The sequence below is a fragment of the Galeopterus variegatus genome, unplaced genomic scaffold, assembly GCF_000696425.1.
Source record: "Galeopterus variegatus unplaced genomic scaffold, G_variegatus-3.0.2 Scaffold10319, whole genome shotgun sequence".
NCBI lineage: Eukaryota > Metazoa > Chordata > Mammalia > Dermoptera > Cynocephalidae > Galeopterus > Galeopterus variegatus.
Window position 1 is genome coordinate 75,895 of NW_007736430.1, and position 19,144 is coordinate 95,038.

The 19,144-nt window shown below is 38.3% G+C and overlaps 1 protein-coding gene across 1 annotated transcript in view; it reads left to right on the forward strand.

Annotated features, from left to right (window-relative positions):
* The window catches only part of LOC103609930 (A-kinase anchor protein 10, mitochondrial-like), an 86,160-nt gene that overhangs the window by 53,405 nt on the left and 13,611 nt on the right, over positions 1-19,144 (forward strand). The window contains exons 8-12 of the mRNA XM_008594186.1: positions 2,379-2,552; positions 8,040-8,149; positions 9,392-9,474; positions 17,496-17,548; positions 18,422-18,517. Of these exons, the coding sequence (XP_008592408.1) occupies positions 2,379-2,552; positions 8,040-8,149; positions 9,392-9,474; positions 17,496-17,548; positions 18,422-18,517 (516 nt within the window). The remainder of the gene's footprint in view (positions 1-2,378; positions 2,553-8,039; positions 8,150-9,391; positions 9,475-17,495; positions 17,549-18,421; positions 18,518-19,144) is intronic.

Here is a 19,144-nt window from a genome sequence, read left to right on the forward strand (position 1 = left end):
AGTTACTGAAATTCTCTAATGCCATTTTCCTCATCTGTAAAATGTGGACAATATGGATACTTAAAGTTATTTTGAAGATTTAAATGAGGTAATGTATATAAAGTGTTTATTATTAACATAGTGCCTGACATCTAGTAAGAATTAAAAAATGTTAACTGCTGGGCCGGCCCGGTGGTGCACTGCTACAGTGCGCCGCTTGGGAAGTGCGGAGGTGCTCCTGCCGAGGGTTCGGATCCCACATACAGACCGGCTTCTCACTGGCTGAGCGAGGTGCGGGAGCAACACCGAGGGTTGTGATCCTGAGCTGGTCACCGGTCCGGTACGGGCGCGACACTGAGGGTTGCGATCCGTTGCCGGTCACGAAAAAAGACAAAAAGGGAAAAAAAAAATGTTAACTGCTACTATTGTTGTTGTTATTACATCTTTTTATATACTTAGATAGCAGTATTGGGCAAAGTTAGTTTAGGAATGGTCCAAATATTTCATCAGTATCTGTCAACAGTATTGGAACACTAGTTTTGTGTATCATGATCACTTACAAGGTATCACTAATAGCTTATTAACAATAAAGTGTTGAAATTTGTGAATGATTTATTCTTGTAATGAACTAGAGAAGATTTTATTAGGAATTGCATGGAGCCCAGAAGAAGCCCACAGGGTTATGTTATGTCATGTGTATGCAGGTGGAAAAAGATCAATTAAGCACTGCTACATAATACCATACACAAATACTGAATTCTGGGAATACTGAAGAGTTACATATAAAAACCAAATCATTGGAAAGTTCATAGGAAACATAATAGAGTATCAGCTGTTACCCAGGGATAATAATTTTTTTGTGATTAAAATTAATATCTTTCTCTTATTTTAAAGGAAAAGTTTCAGATTTGTATCATATAAAGAATGTGAATTTTCTGGGTAGTAAAATTAAAATACAGAGCTGGCCCGGTGGCGCACTGCTACAGTGCGCCACTTGGGAGCGCGGTAGCGCTCCCGCCAAGGGTTCAGATTCCACATACAGACTGGCTGCTCACTGGCTGAGCGAGGGGCGGGCACAACACCGAGGGGTGTGATCCCGTTGCCGGTCCCAGTCCGGTACGGGCGTGACACTGAGGGTTGCGATCCGTTGCCGGAAACGAAAAAAGACAAAAAGAAAAAAATTAAAATACAGAGACAAAACAAAATGCAAAAATAGTTTTTGCTGGGCTGGCCGGTTAGCTCAGTTAGTTAGAGCATGGTGCTGTAGCACCAAGGTTGAGGTTTTGGATCCCTGAACTGTCTGTCCAGCTGCCAAAAAAAAGTTTTTATTAAATGTGTATATGTAAGGAACTTATACTAATTTTAAGATTACTATCAAGCCCCTGCTAGATAAGTGGGGAAGTGACATGAATGATTCATTCAGCAAATACTTCGAGTATTTCTGTGCTAGGTATTGGTATTCCAGTGGTAAAGGAAATGTGGTTTCTGCCCTCCTAGAGCTTAGTCTATAAAGAAGCCATATATTAAATATGGACATAAATATTTACAATTGTGCTAAATGCTTTGAAGGAAAAGTTTGTAATGAAAAATGCAAATAACAACCCTGGAAACTTACTCAGCACCATTAATAATTATTAAATGCAAATACAGTCTTATAACACCAAGGTCAAGGGTTTGGATTCCCACACTGGCCAGCTGCCAGAAACAAACAAACAAATAAATGCAGAAAAAAACATCTAAGTGCAAATAAAACCATCACACATTTATTTAACAATGACTTTATTTTCCAGTATTGGAAAGCCTGCGTGGAAACAGATACCTTGATATATTGCTAGTTATACAAATTGATAACATCCTTTTTGAAGGGTAAATTGGCCATATATATCGAAGTTAAATTTAACTCAGTAATTAAACTCCTGGTAATTTATCTTAAGGAAATCAGTTCAAAAGTAAAAATCAATGTATGCACAAAGACTTTTTAATCACAAATCAGAAAAATCTAGTTTCTTATTATATCAACTCTGGAGTATTTTCTGCTCACTAGGAAGTAATAATATCAAATCTATATAATAGTTTTATGACAAGTATTTTGGGGAGGGGGGCAACAAAATTTAACACATTATCACTCTGGAGTATTTTCTGCTCACTAGGAAGTAATAATATCAAGTCTATATAATAGTTTTATGACAAGTATTTTGGGGAGGGGGGCAACAAAATTTAACACATTATAACTTTAGTTACAGTGTAAACTGTGTACAGAGAGATAGTACTCAGAGTGTAACAAGAAGTAAAGACATTTATGTTAACTTATTGAAATGTAGGTGAAATTTGTTTATTTAAAATAAGCTTTTAGCTGCATTTGACTTTAACTTTAAAATAATGCTTTTCTTCTCCTTCAGGTCTTTTTGCCTGGCTTTTTGTCCAGCAATCTTTATTATAAATATTTGAATGATCTCATCCATTCAGTTCGAGGAGATGAATTTCTGGGAGGGAATGCTTCACTGACTGCTCATGGCTCTGTTGGCCCTCATGATGAGTCTCATCCAGGTGGTTCAGACAGCTCCACTTCTCAGGTATTGACTGATTTGCATCTACCATTAGGGAGAAAGGCTTAGAAATCCTCTCCTTCAAATGCCAGTGACATCCTGTTTAAGTTTTTATTTTATTTTATTTTTGGTGGCTGGTTGGTACAGGGATCTGAACCCTCGACCTTCATGTTGTCAGCACCATGCTTTAACCAAGTGATCTAACCAGCCAGCACATGTTTATAAGTTTTAAGTTGTATAAATAAAGGATAAATAAAATCGGCCTTCTTACTGTATTTTCTAATTAAAATATTTATGGTGGTTAACAATATGCCATATTGTAAAGTATCATGCTGCTTCATTCAGACCATTATTCTACTTGACACTCTAGCTGTTTTTCTTAACAATCAAATAATATGAAATATATTTATAGCCTCTGAAGAGATCTTTATGGAATCATTTGAAAAATTTTATCAACTAATTTAGGATGCTTTTTAATAGAATAATTGAGTGAACTCTTAGGTTTCTCAATTTGTATTTCACTTGAGACCTTTTGGTTTCATTTTGAACTACACAGTACATATTTCCTTAAGCTTTTTTGGTTTTTTGGACTGCTTTCATATATCAAACCTTACCTGATTTTCCCCCAAATCACATGAAGTGTGATATCCCCAAGAGATTTAAGGCACTAAGAAGTTAACTGATAGGCTGGCAGTCAGCTTACTTGGTAGAGTGTGGTACTGGTAACACCAAGGTTAAGGGTTCAGATCTCCATACCAGCCAGCTGCAAAAAAAAGTTCACCGATTTTTATTAAACACACACAGTAAGTGATAGAGCTAGAAATATTTCCCATCTTCACCATAAATGTTCGTCACCATAAGTTTAATAATATATTGTAATAACTTCCTCATTGCTGTTGACAAATAACACTTCTAATTTTTTGATACTGGGCCTTGCATAAGTTTTCTTAACTTATAGACAGTACTATTTTATTGCCATCAATAATGCGCTCCCGAGTACCTTTTTCTCCTATTAAGTTTACATAGGAGGTGACCTTCTGAGTGTGGTTGCCATTTTGATTTTTGATATAGGCTAGAATATTTAGGCACTTAAATGATCTAGGTGCTAATCATAAAATATACTTTTATACTTTTTGGCGAAGTATACAAAAAACTGCACTTATCGTGACTACATAACACCTTGAAGAATTTTCACAAACAGAACTAACCCACGTAACCAGCATGTCGGAAGCCCTCTTGTGTGTTCCCTTCCAGTCACTCTCCTTATCCCTTCCAGGGTACCTACTTTCCTGACTTTTGACAGCATAGATTAGCATTTCCTGTTCTTGTCATTTGGTAAATGAAATCATACTATGCATTCTTTTTTTCTATTTTTTTTTGTACAACTTCTGTTGATAATTCATGTTCACGTCATGCAAGTCAGTGGTTTTAGTATATTCACAGAGTTGTGTAATTATCATCACAATCAATTTTAGAACATTTTTACCCAAAAAGAAACTCCCTTTACTTTAACTCCAAATTCCCCATTCCTCCAGCCCAAGGCAACTGCTAAACTATTTTTTCTCTATATGGAGACAATAGATTTGCCTATTCTGGACATTTCATATAAATTGAACCATATAATATGTGATCTTTTGTAACTGACTTCTTTCACTTAGCATCATGTTTTCAAGGTTTATCTTCTAATTTTTTGATACTGGGCCTTGCATAAGTTTTCTTAACTTATAGACAGTACTATTTTATTGCCATCAACAATGCGCTCCCGAGTACCTTTTTCTCCTATTAAGTTTACATAGGAGGTGACCTTCTGAGTGTGGTTGCCATTTTGATTTTTGATATAGGCTAGAATATTTAGGCACTTAAATGATCTAGGTGCTAATCATAAAATATACTTTTATACTTTTTGGCGAAGTATACAAAAAACTGCACTTATCGTGACTACATAACACCTTGAAGAATTTTCACAAACAGAACTAACCCACGTAACCAGCATGTCGGAAGCCCTCTTGTGTGTTCCCTTCCAGTCACTCTCCTTATCCCTTCCAGGGTACCTACTTTCCTGACTTTTGACAGCATAGATTAGCATTTCCTGTTCTTGTCATTTGGTAAATGAAATCATACTATGCATTCTTTTTTTCTATTTTTTTTTGTACAACTTCTGTTGATAATTCATGTTCACGTCATGCAAGTCAGTGGTTTTAGTATATTCACAGAGTTGTGTAATTATCATCACAATCAATTTTAGAACATTTTTACCCAAAAAGAAACTCCCTTTACTTTAACTCCAAATTCCCCATTCCTCCAGCCCAAGGCAACTGCTAAACTATTTTTTCTCTATATGGAGACAATAGATTTGCCTATTCTGGACATTTCATATAAATTGAACCATATAATATGTGATCTTTTGTAACTGACTTCTTTCACTTAGCATCATGTTTTCAAGGTTTATCCATGTTTAGCATGTACCAGAACTTTATTCCTCTTTATGGCTGAATAATATCCCATTGTGAGGATGTACCATATTTTGTTTACCTATCAGTTGATGGACATTTGAGTTGTTCTTCCCCTTCTGCTAATAATAATATTGCTGTGTATTTTTATGTACAAGTTTTTGTGTAGGTATATGTTTTCATTTCTCTTGTTGTGTATACCTAGGAGAATGTGTCATTATAGTTTTTATTTGCATTTCCTTGATGACTATGATGTTGAGCATTTTTTCATGTGTTTATGGCCTTATGGAGAAATAGACATTTTAAAATTGGGTTGTTTGGGGCCAAGCCCGTGGCGCACTCGAGAGAGTGCGGTGCTGGGAGCGCAGCAGTGCTTCCACCGCCGGTTCGGATCCTATATGGGGATGACTGTTGCGCTTACAGTGCTCACTGGCTGAGCGCGGTGCAGCCAGTCTCAAAAAGGACCAAAAAAAAAAAAGGGTTGTTTGTCTTTTTATTACTGAGTTGCAGGAGTTCTTCACATATTCTAGATACAAGCCGCTTATCAAATATGTGATTTGCAAATATTTTCTCCAATTCTGCAGGTTGTCTTTTTACTTTCTTGATAGTGTCCTTTAAAGCACAAAAGTTTTTCATTTTAATGAAGTTCAGTTTATCTACTTTACTTTTGTTGAATGTGGTTTTGGTGTCATGTCTAAGAACAATTGCCAGATCTGAGGTCATGAAGATTTACAAATCCCTTGTTTTCTTCTAAGAGCTTTAGGTCTTTGATCCATTTTGAGTTAGTTTTCCATACAGTAGTATATGAGATAGGAGTCCAACTTCATTCTTTTGTATGTGGATAATCCAGTTATCCCAGTACCATTTATTGAAAAAACTATTCTTTCACCATTGAATGGTCTTGGCACCTGTGTTGAAAATCAGTTGATTGTAATCGTATGGGTTTATTTCTGGATTCTCAGTTCTGTTTCATAGATCTGTATGTCTGTATGCCAGTACCACATTGTTTTCATTACTGTAGCTTTGTAGTAAGTTTTGAAGTCTGGAAGTGTGTGTCCTCCAACTTTGCGTTTTTCATTTTCAAGACTATTTTGGCTATTTTGTGTCCCTTGCAGTTCCATATGGGCTTTAGGATCAACTTTTCCATTTTGATCAAGATTGCATTGAATCTGTAGATCACTTTGGGGAGTACTGCCATCTTAACAATATTAAGTCTTCTAGTCCGTGAACACAGGATATGTTCTTCTTTAATGTCTTCCTTAGATTTTTTTGTTTTGTTTTGGCAGTTGGCTGATTGTCTTCTTTAATTTCTTTCAGCGACGTTTTATAGTTTTCAGTGTACAAGCCTTGCACCTCCTTGGGTCATTTATTCCTAAGTATGTTATTCTTTTTGAAGCTATTATAAATAGAATTGTTTTCTTAATTTCATTTTCAGATCATTCATTGATAATGCATAGGAATACAGCTGTTCTTTGCATGTTGACTTTGTGTGTTCAACTCTGCAAAATTTGTTTCTTAGCTGTAACAGTTTTCTTGTGGATTCTTTAGGATTTTTTTATATGTAAGATCATGTCATCTGTGAATAGTTTTCTTTCTTCCTGTCCACTTTGGGTGCCTTTATTTCCTTTTCTTGCGTAATTGCTCTGGCTAGAACTTTCAGTGCAATGTTGAATAGAAGTTACAAAAGCAGGCATCTTTGTCTTGTTCCTGATCACACAGGGAAAGCTCTCAGTTTTTCACCATTTAATCTGTGTTAGGTACAGGTTTTTTATAAATGCCCTTTAGCAGTTTGAGGATGTTCCCTACTATTCCTAATTTTTTAAATGTTTTTTTAATCATGAAAGGGTGTTGGATTTTGTCAGATATTCTTTCTTATGTCAATTGAGATGATCATGTGGGGCTTTGGGTTTTATAGTATTGCTACAGTGTATTACATTAATTGATTTTCAGATATTAAGCTAACCTTGCATTCCTGGGATAAGTCCCACTTGGTCATGGTATATAATCCTTTCAATTTGCTGCTGGATTCAGCATAGTAGTATTTTATTGAGGATTTTGTATCTATACTCATAAGATAATACTTACACTTTGTAAGAGATACTGGTCTTTAGTTTTCTTGTGATGTCTTCTTTTGGTATCTGAGTAACAGTAGCCTCATGGAATTAGTTGGGAAGTATTACCTCTTGTTTATTCTGGTGCCTCTTTCTTTCTGATTTAAATGTGTGTCTTGGAGATTGTTCTTCCCAGTACATAAAGAGAGCCCTTTCCTTCCACACACCCCCACACTACCACTATAGAGTGTTCTGTAAGTATCTGTTCAATTATTTTATTTACTTAACCTTTCCCTTAGTTGTGGACATTAAGCTTGTTCCTGTCTTTTGCTGTTTAAAACAATGTTGCAGTGAGTAATCTTGTATATAAGTTATTTTGCATAAGTATGAATCTGTCTGTAATTGAATTTTTAGAAGTGGAATTTCTGGGTCAACCCATGGCTCTGTGTTTCATAAAAATACCAATTCTGACTTGTTTTTCTTGTACGGGTGGGGATTAAGAGGTAGAATGGTAGAGGGGAACTTCCTATACTCAGCTAGCTAGTCATTTCAGAAAGGTTTTGTTAGTTGTTTTTGTCATACAGCCTCACTGAGAATCAAAAATTGTTGACCCTGTCAAAGTTGGGCTTTACGTTTGTTAGCCAAGATACCTAAGCCTAGACAGATGAAAGTTTTGCACACTGGGGAAATAATGCCTGTGAGAACAGTGCATTTGTTGGAACTTAGGTCATTGAGAAAACAAACAGATTTGGCATGCAAATGCATATGTTACACATTTTAATACTGTGCTTTCCTCCTGTAGTTATAGTTGCTATACATTTATATAGTATACTATATAGTAGTTACACATTTAGAATCATTGCTGTTAAGCATCTCGGTAGTGATGGAGTTAAGTGAAAATTGCGTGTATTTCAAACACTGAAGAAAGTTTTGTACAAATCTATCATATGCCATATACAGGACCGATTTGTTTCCTGAGTAATAGACTGCTAATTTTACAATTTCCGTTGTAGTCCAGTGTGAAAAAAGCCAGTATTAGAATTCTGAAAAACTTTGATGAAGTGATAATTGTAGATGCTGCAAGTCTGGATCCAGAATCTTTATATCAACGGACATATGCAGGGTAAGCTTAGCTCATGTCTGGAATTGTTACAAGTGTAAAGAATTTTGCATCTTTTTTTTTTCCTTTTTGTCTTTTTTCGTGTCCGGCAACGGATCGCAACCCTCAGTGTCGCGCCCGCACCTCGCTCAGCCAGTGAGCGGGAACCGGTCTGTATGTGGGATCCGAACCCTCGGCGGGAGCGCCACCGCACTCACAAGCGGTGCACTGTAGCAGTGCGCCACCGGGCCGGCCCCGAATTTTGCATCTTTTAAAAATTTGTATTAAATTTAAATTTTTTCTAATCCATTATTATATGCCCAGGACTTTCACATATTGTGTACAGTATAACATGGTGGTTAAGAATGAAGGCTCTAGAGTGACTTCCTGGGTTGTTTTTTGTTTTTTTTTGTTTTTTGGTCGTCTTTTATTTTATTATTGGTTATGAATATTCATGGGGTACAAAGCTGATTGTCACCATTTGTGCCCAAGATATGATGGCCAGATCCATACTGGCAGCGTGCCCATTACCACAAATTGTGATTATACCACATGTCCCCCACCCAAGCAGTTATCCCTGACCCCCTTCCCCATCACCCTTTCCCCCACTTCACTTTGACTTCCTAGGTTTTAATCTCGGCTCTGCCACATATTGGCAAGCTGCTTAACCACTTAGTGTCTTAGGTTTTTTAATCTATAAAATGAAAATAATTTCACAACTTGACTGGGTTGTTGAGAGGATTAAATGCAATAATACATGAAAAGCATTAAAGTATTGCCTGATATCTAGTCAGCACTCAGTAAATATTGTTATTCTGCCACCATATACGAGATTGATGTCATGTTTATATAGTATGTTTTAGTCTGCCTCTTGCACATTTCATTTAATTCACACGTTAGCTATTTCAGAGTCTCAGTCTTAAAAATAAAAATAAAGTAGAAAAATGCCAATATCATTTAATGTGGGCTGCATAAGTAACACTTGGAAAATGAAATAAAATTACTCCTTTTTTAAAACAATAATCGACTTTGTTATGCATTTTAACCTTTTGGAAATTTTGAGAGGAATTGCATTGAATTTGTAAAGATTATTTTGCTTTCTGTGGAGAAAGATTTTACTTCAAATAAGCCCCCCTTTGAGTAATATGGATGACTATCAATTATGTTTCTAGCTTTCTAGATTTAGGTGAGATGCTTAAAAATTGATTTTTTTTTTCTTCTAAGTTTAAAACTGATAGAAATTATGTTCTTTTTATGCTTATTTAGGAAGATGACATTTGGAAGAGTCAGTGACTTAGGGCAATTCATCCGAGAATCTGAGCCTGAACCTGATGTAAAGAAATCAAAAGGTTTGTGGTGTTTTATACTCCATATTATGCCTTTACTCACATGAGTCATTGACTGCAGGTAAAGGATCATTTAAGGTTTAAACTGTTTGTTTTGTGAAATAACCACCGTATCTTTCACCCTGTGTTTATAGTCACTAGTGAGTACAGTGAGGGCTTTGTGTCATCTCATCTCTATACAGTCTCTTCCTTGGAATCAAAAGTTATTGAACTTGGGCTGGCCCGGTGGTGCACTGCTACAGTGCGCTGCTTGGGAGCGCGGCGGCGCTCCCGCTGAGGGTTCGGATCCCACATACAGACCGGCCGTCACTGGCTGAGCGAGGTGCGGGTGCAACACCGAGGGTTGCGATCCCGTTGCCGGTCCCGGTCCGGTTCGGGCGCGACACTGAGGGTTGCGATCCGTTGCCGGTCACAAAAAAAGAGAGACAAAAAGGAAAAAAAAAAAAAGTTATTGAACTTGCTTTACCACTGCAGAAGGCCCATCAATATGAAAAAATATTGGTTATCTTTTTATTTAATGGTGAAATACCAATCTACATTGGACGTGAGGTTTGTCTTGAGACCTATATTTTATTAAATTTCCTCAAAATTGCTGAAAGTTATTATGATATATATATGTAAAATATTAGTAGATTGAAATTCAGATCCTTACATTATTGATCAGCAAAAGAGTGAATGATCAAGTCCAAGAGTTAAACGCAGAAATCCTCTTTGACAAGCTCATGCTTTGTGACTGATTTCAGCTTCCAGACAATTGGTTTGCACAACATTTTGGATCCATGCACATCTGGAGCTTTTCAGTGTGGTTGGATTGACAATATTGTCTTGAGTAAGGAGAAGAAAATGCTCCATTTTGTTAAGTGTGTTTAAAATGAAGAGCTATTGTTAATCTTCTTGTTGATTTTTGTAGGACTGCATTTCTGTTATGCTTATTTTTTTAATGCAACTATTGTTTGGGTAATAAAGTGCACCACTTTATTTTAATGAACAATCAACTTTCTGGTCAGATATGCATTGACACTGTCAAAAAAAAAGCAAAAAGTGCAACAATTTTTGAAATAATTTAGACCAAAAAAGAGCCTATTACCTAGTTGACCTTATTTATACAAATAATTGAATTTTTTTTGTCAGAAAGTCTCGGGTGCACAGTTGGGAAGAATGTAAAGATTGAAGGAAAGTCTACGTAGTTCATTTGTTATTTAATATTTGAGTGCCTCTCTCTGTACTCGTTTTCGCTGGGCAGTTAGAAGATACAGATCCTGCCATCAAGAAACTTACAATCTAGTAGTTCTGTGTCTTGTATTGGGTAAAAGATACTGGGATGAGATCACTGGTGGCCTTAGAACAGAGGAAATACTGAATGACCTCTGTGAGTTATTGGCAAGGAAGGACTCTGAATAAGTGTCATTAGGTAGCTTCAGTCAGTGAGGATAATGGGGGTCTCCAATATTAATAGAAAACCTCTGACAGCTCATGAAGAAGTGCTCCTGTTCCATATAGGTAGCTATTGCATATAGTATAGATGTTGGGTGTTTGCAGCTTGTTTTTTTTTGTTTGTTTGTTTTATGTGAATTAAGTCATATTATGAGTAGTTGAAGATACATAAGAACTTTTTTCCCAAACCACTGTCTCTGCTCACTTTATTCATTCAGTCCTTTCATATTATTCGTTCATTTATTCTAAAAAATAGGGGAGTGCCTATGATATGCATCTATTATTCTAGACACTGGGAAGAAAACATAGTTCCTGCTCTCATGGAATTACATTATAGTGGAGGAGACAATAAACAGATAAACAAATACATGTATGTATGTGTGTTCGTTTGTTTATACATAAACATAAAAAGCAGGGTAAAGGACTGAAACAGTAGTGGGGAGTGCTGTTGTACAGGTGATTGTCAAGAAAGGCCTCACTGAGAAGGTAGCATTTTGAGAAGAGGTCTGAACACAATGGGGGGCAGTAAACCCTGGCAGTATCTGGAAGAAGAGTGTTCTTGGCAGAAGGGACAAGAATAGGGCCGGCCCGGTGGCGCACTGCTACAGTGCACCGCTTGGGAGCGCGACGGCGCTCCTGCCGAGGGTTCGGATCCCACATACAGACCGGTTCCCGCTCACTGGCTGAGCGAGGTGCGGGCGCAACACCGAGGTTTGCGATCCCATTGCCAGTCCCGGTCCGGTCCGGGCGCGACACTGAGGGTTGCGATCCCATTGCCGGTCGCGACACTGAGGGTTGCGATCCGTTGCCGGACACGGAAAAAGACAAAAAAAAAAAAGAAGGGACAAGAATAGAGTCCTGAAGCTAGCGAATTCACCATGATCCAGGAGCAGCAAGACCCATGTGGCTGGAGTGCAGTGAGCAAAGGGCTGAGTGGTAGAGGTGAGTGAGTTGGAAGGGTTACCAGAGACCATGGCAAGGACTTGAAAGTGTTGGGGTTGCAATACAAGTTGGAGCAGGGAAGTGATGTGATGGGGTTTATGTTTTAAAGAGATTGCTGTGGCAGCTCTTTGGAAAAATAGAAAGTAGGGGTTTAAGGGGAGAAGCAGGGAAACAACATTCTTACCGTAGTCTAAGTCATAGTCTAAGGGAGGAATGATGGTGGTTGTGGATTAGGCTGGCAGTGGAAGAACAGTAAGCTTTGGGTTATAGTCAAGGTAGAAGCCACAGGATTCCGTCTCTACCAGCAAGCCTATCCATCAAGTTATTTGCATTATTCATTTAAATGAGACATGCCTATATAAAGTGATGAATATGAATTTCTGCAATTTGGTTAAAGACATCCACATAACTTGACACTTCCTTTGGTTGTCCACATGTCTCTTTAAGTCAAATATTTTTTGGTAGTGTAGGAGCCTAGAGATTGAATTCATTCACTCAGAAGGCATTTGAGTGATTCTGGTGTGCCAGGCACCATGCTAGATGCCAAGGATATAAACAAAAACGTATAGTTTCAGTCTATTTTACTCTAGCTTGGTTCCTTTTTTATGACCCTGACGTGGTAAGCATATGAGGCTTGTTGTTTTGCAGAGTGCTCAACCTTCTGGATTTTCCTGGTTGTGTTGTTTAGCTTATTTCTCTCTCCCCCACATTTCTTATAAAGTGGAAGTTATATTTAAACTCTTAATGATTCAAGTTACACATTTTTTGTTAGAACACATTGTAGGTGATGTTTGAACAACTTTTTTTGGGGGGGGGTGGCAGCTGGCTAGTACAGGGATCGAACCCTGGACTGTGATGTTATCAGCACCATGCTGCAACCAACTGAGCTATCTGACCTATAGGTGATATTGTATATGGTGTTTTTAAAAGGCTTTCTATATATTGTTATAAACTTTGAAATATTGCCTGAAAGGATATGCAAAAAATTTAACAGCAATTACTGTTATTTTTTGTTATACCCTTTTCCTCTACTCTTTGAATTTTCTTGCCCTGTACATATACATTGCTTAATCATCCACCCCATTTTTTCCCACATGGCTTTCTGTTGCACTCTGAATAAAATCTAGCCTCTTTGCTATGGCCTGTGAATGTCCCCTCCCAGCCTCTGTAACCTTACCTTGAACCATTCTTCCTTTCACAGACTGAGCTTTAATTGGAGTATTCTTTATTCTTTTTCTGAGGTTTCTTCCCTTTTAGGGCCTCTACAGTTGCTGTGTCCCCTGCCATGGCCTTCACAAAATGACTGGCTCCTCCTTCTCATCTCAATATTATCTCTTCAGAGAGGCCTTCCCAGCCCACATGACCTAAAATCATCTGTACATTAACATACTACTTCTTTAGTTTCTTATTCATTGTCTGAAATTATCTTGTTTATTTATTTACATACTTGTTTTTATAGTCTCTCTTTCATGACTAGAATATGACCTCTAGGAAAGCAGGGATTTTGTCTATCTTATTTGGGACTGTATTTCCTGGTCCTAAAATTCTGCCTGACACATGGTTGGTATTCATTAAATATTTGTTGATTCAATTAATTGATACTTAAGAATTTTATTAGAGATATTCTGGGTAGTAAGATTATGGGGCATATTTATTTTATTTAAGAAAAAATAACATTTTTAAAACTTGATTGCCCTTTGTACACTGATACAGACACTAAATTTCCTTATCCAGATTTCTTCATTCTTCTGAGGATAGTCACAGAGGCCCTTCCCCTCTTCTTAGACTCCAAATAGTGGCTATATCTTAGCATTTTCAAGCTCATACAGTTCTTAGATGACAAATCTATGTGTACCACCTCCTCATTCCACAAATGAAGAAAGTGAGGAATAGGGAGATTGTGGCTTGTTAGGGATCTCATAACAGAATAATAGCCACTGCAGAGCTATGGCTCAGAACTCCATGTTAACAGCAGTTGTTTGCAATTCAGCTCTCCTTCCTTTACCTTCTCCTCCTCCGTTGCTGAGGGCATCTGGAAAGAATGTCTGTCACTTATCAGCCTGTAGTTTTTTTTTTGTTTGTTTGTTTTTTAAAAGATGACCGGTAAGGGGATCTCAACCCTTGACTTGGTGTTGTCAGCACCACGCTCACCCAGTGAGCAACCGGCCATCCCTATATGGGATCTGAACCCGTGGCCTTGGTGTTATCAGCACCACACTCTCCCGAGTGAGCCACAGGCCGGCCCAGTCAGCCGGTAGTTTTAATTTGGGTTTTGAGACCTTGGTAATAAAGCACAGAAGAAAAGATTGAGTTATGAGGAAGGTGTTATCTCAGAGGCTTCTGAGCATGTGAGAACTTTGCTTTCAGAGCAAGCAAGGTAACTTAAGATACATGAAAATCAACTAAGAGCAAGTGTAACAAGGAGGAATTGTGGAAGAATGTTGTATGTGTACCTGTAGTGGCAGCCTGTCAGTGCCTAGATGGTGTGTTGGGAGACGAAGCTGTACTGACACTGGCAGAGCCCTTGCGTGCCATGTTGAGGAGCTTGCACTCTGTCCTGTAAGCATTAGGGATTTCTAAGCAGAGTACTGATCAGATGCATTTCTCTGGCAGTAGAATAAGAATAAGTTGGAGTTGGGGAGAGACTGGTACAAGGGAGACTAGTCAGGCAGCAGTGTTAGCTAGTAATACAGATAGAGGAGGAAGAGGATTTGAAATTAGGTAGTGGCAGCAGGAATTAAAAGGAAGGTCAGATTTATGAGATTTCGAAGATTGAATTCAAAAGACTGCATTCCAAGGTGGAATTTGGTAACAGATTTCATATGTAAATGAGTAAATAAGGAAGGTGATTGAGTTTTTTAATATGGATTCTCTGGATGAAAAATTAAGATGCTGAGACAGAGAACACAGAAAAAGAGTAGGTGGGAGACAAATGAGTCCAGTTTGGAACATGTTAAGTTTGAGGTGCTTTTGGATTATTTGGGAGTATGGATTTAATACCCAAGGAGGAATTTCTGAGTTATTTGCCTATTGAAGGAAGTTAAAGCCACAGGAGGGGATGAAATGCCCTAAAGAGAATGTGTTGAGGAGGAAAAGAAGGCTGACAGTGGGATCCTGGAGAAGCTCCCTATTAAAAAGGAGGGAATGCATGGAGGAGGAGTCAAAGATATGGGTACTGGAGGAAAAGGAGAGATTGTCAGCAGGTAGGGAGATTCAGCAGCCACTGGAGACTTTAGTCAGATCATTTAGCGTTGTGGGCATGTTGACTCTTGTGTGGTAGTAAAATTTGTCTAGATTGGTATTCAGACAGACCCTTAGCTAATAATAAAAATTATTGAGGGAAAAGAATCCAGGTTTTGTATTTTTTATGAATGCTATGAATAGTCCTATTCCAATTACTGAATTAATCAGGATTTTGCCTTAAGAAATAATCTACCAAAACCAGTTACAGATTTTTTTCCTTCTCTACTCCCACTGCTTCACTTGATGAGCCTTTAAAAAATAAAAAATAAAAAGAAAGATTCTAAAGAGAATAATTCACTTGGTTTAAGGTACAGTTAAGAAGTGAGCCTATTGAAATTATTAAATAAAAGGATAAACTGAGCATAGAGCTAGGGAAGGGTCTGGAGCTCACAGACCCCTCGAGCCCGTTCACAAACCATTCACACTCAGGTCTGTGAGCTAGGTTAACTGAACAAAATGGTTCTTGGAGCCTTGGTTGAAGAAGGAATAGTCTTTATTCAGCACACACAACACTATGAGCCAAGCAATCCACAGAGAAACTCAAATTCAACTGCTACCGGTAAAGTCCAAAGAAAAACTGAAAATTGAACAACTGCCAGCAGAGTAAACATGCTCTATTTTTAGACGACCTCTGCCAGTCAGTTCTGCTAACTGCAGAACACACAATTGCAGTTAACTAGGAAGATACATGGGTGCACACCAGCACTAACTCCACCCACACATAATTTGTTTACAAGAAATGTCCCAGGAGCCTGACTAAATTATCCTATTTTCCCCACACCGAGTATATCATTGGTAGAAATAGAGGCTAGCCTACCTCCTTGATAATTCCTCAGCATGTGAGTGCAGATGTAGGCTTGTGCGTCCTAGGAAATTGAGCTGTATGATGGCTTGGCTAGAGCTTGGCTATTTAAAACTCTGCTGTTGGGCCGGCCTGGTGGCGCACTGGATAGTGCGCCGCTTGGGAAGCGCGGCGGCGCTCCCGCCCGAGGGTTCGGATCCCACATACAGACCGGTTCCCGCTCACTGGCTGAGCGAGGCGCGGGAGCAACGCCAAGGGTTGTGATCCCGTTGCCGGTCCCGGTCCGGTACGGGGGGCGACACTGAGGGTTGCGATCCGTTGCCAGACACGGAAAAAGACAAAAAAATAAATAAATAAAAATAAAACTCTGCTGTTACCTGGCTAATCCACATAGACCAGAGATCCAGCTTGTAGCAGCATAAAATGTACTAGAAAGCCTTTTGTATAGGAGCTGGTCTGGAAGGTTTGATACATAAGGAGTGGATCAGTGTCTCCTGATGTATTACTACATTCTTACCAAAGAACAATATCCTGGTTAGGATTTTGTTTTGTTTTGCTTTTAGTGTTTGCTGCAAATCTAACACTAGATGATAATTCTTTCCTCAAATGAAGAGAGCAGAAGGAAAATCAAGAATTCTGAAGCAGCTTTTNGCCAAGGGTTGTGATCCCGTTGCCGGTCCCGGTCCGGTACGGGGGGCGACACTGAGGGTTGTGATCCGTTGCCAGACACGGAAAAAGACAAAAAAATAAATAAATAAAAATAAAACTCTGCTGTTACCTGGCTAATCTACACTGAGGGTTGCGATCCGTTGCCAGACACGGAAAAAGACAAAAAAATAAATAAATAAAAATAAAACTCTGCTGTTACCTGGCTAATCCACATAGACCAGAGATCCAGCTTGTAGCAGCATAAAATGTACTAGAAAGCCTTTTGTATAGGAGCTGGTCTGGAAGGTTTGATACATAAGGAGTGGATCAGTGTCTCCTGATGTATTACTACATTCTTACCAAAGAACAATATCCTGGTTAGGATTTTGTTTTGTTTTGCTTTTAGTGTTTGCTGCAAATCTAACACTAGATGATAATTCTTTCCTCAAATGAAGAGAGCAGAAGGAAAATCAAGAATTCTGAAGCAGCTTTTCAAAAATTTTTGAAATCACAATGTTTTTCCTTTTTGTCTTTTTTTTGTGTCCGGCAACGGATCGCAACCCTCAGTGTTGCGCCCGCACCGGACTATGTATTACTACATTCTTACCAAAGAACAATATCCTGGTTAGGATTTTGTTTTGTTTTGTTTTTAGTGTTTGCTGCAAATCTAACACTAGATGATAATTCTTTCCTCAAATGAAGAGAGCAGAAGGAAAATCAAGAATTCTGAAGCAGCTTTTCAAAAATTTTTGAAATCACAATGTTTGCAAGTTAAATACTCTGTTATGGAAGCAGTATAGTCAGGTTTTATTAATGGTAATATTCCTTAATGTTTTGGATGAGATTACAAAAGAAAAGAATATCCATATCTGGAAGTAACAGCTTTTAAATAAGAGCATTTTTAAATGTAAAATTGTGCAAGAAATCTACATTCAATTTTGGCTTTGTTTACTAGGCTCCATGTTCTCACAAGCTATGAAGAAATGGGTCCATGGAAGTACTGATGAGGTAAATTCTACTTTTAGTATAAAGAGATTCCTGCTTACAAGTGCCACCCTGTCTAAGTAAGGTTTCAAGTTTTCTCTTTCTTTAATTCTTATCTTTAAGCAGCATGGCCCATCAGTGCTCCCTTATCCAGGATGTAACAAGAAAGGGTGGGTCCTTCCTAGCATCTAAAAATTGCTTGGTGGTGGCAGTGAAGTTATCTTCAGTCCATGGACTATGGCCATTAAGGGGTATTCATACATTCAAGTTTTCATCAACCAGCAGACATCAGTAATCAATGCAGAACAAAAGCTTACCTGTTTTCTTCTCCACTGTCAGTTTTACTTTCTGAAGTAGAGGCTTACTTTTTGAATAATTAAGTACATTGAGAGATGGGAGTTTAAAAAGAAAGATGTTTTATTTTGACTAATTAATATGAAAGTAGTCTTGATGTTGGACACCCAGTAGACTCTGGAAGTCAGTGAATAACATGTTAATATATCATAGCCACAGGGTGATCATAGCCAGAGAGTCTTTCATACATGGGAATGTTCTTATTCACGTAAATAGAAATGATATGCACATACAAGGGTACTTGAAAAAGTGCAAAGATTCATATTATTATTATTGTTATTTTAAAAGATGACTGGTAAGGGGATCTGAACCCGTGGCCTTGGTATTACCAACACCACACTCTCCCAAGTGAGCCATGGGCTGGCTTTCATATTATTTTTTAGTTCTATTTTTCAATGAACTTTTTGATGTACCCTCATACAGTTTTGTTTAGAACACTGATTATATGCATCTTGATCCTTTTAATTATATGCATCTTGATCCTTCTAATTATAGGCATCTTAATCCATCTTAACTATTAATAGTTTGAATTACTTTCTTTAGGCCCAAGAAGAACTAGCTTGGAAGATTGCTAAAATGATAGTCAGTGATGTTATGCAGCAGGCACAGTGTGATCAGCCATTAGAGAAATCTACAAAGGTAAGGATGACTTGTGTTCTGACCCAGTTTGTGTAAAACTGAAAAGAATTGTGTTATAGGTATATAAAAATAAAAAAGATCTAGGGAGGTTCTGAGTCTGTCTTTGAAGGATTAACTGCTATGGGAACTGCCTAAAACAACTAGAAAACTGACAAACTAAATGAAACAACTATTTCCAGATATTGGACAGTAAGCCGTACAGGGCTGGAATTCTTGAAAGAAGAGCAGTATTGAAGTGATCCTTAGTTAACTGCCTAGAAGTAGCTTCCAAAGTGCAGAGAAGGGGAAACCAAATAGGGCCCAGTAGTTTTGCTGAATTGAGGGTCAGAAACCAAAGTCCAGAGAACCAGATGTGGCTAGAAGTATTTATAGGACAGAAAAGAGGGAGCTGCCCAGAAAGAGAGAGCTACAGAGCTATTTAGAGAGGTCACCTCGAGTCCTTGGTCAAGTACTAATCTGTATGTGTGTGGGGTGAAGATGTAGATGTACACCGAAAGAACCATCAGAAATTAGAAGGCTGGGCCGGCCCGGTGGCGCACTGCTACAGTGTGCGGCTTGGGAGTGTGGCGGCGCTCCCGCCGAGGGTTCGGATCCCACATACAGACCGGTTCCCGCTCACTGGCTGAG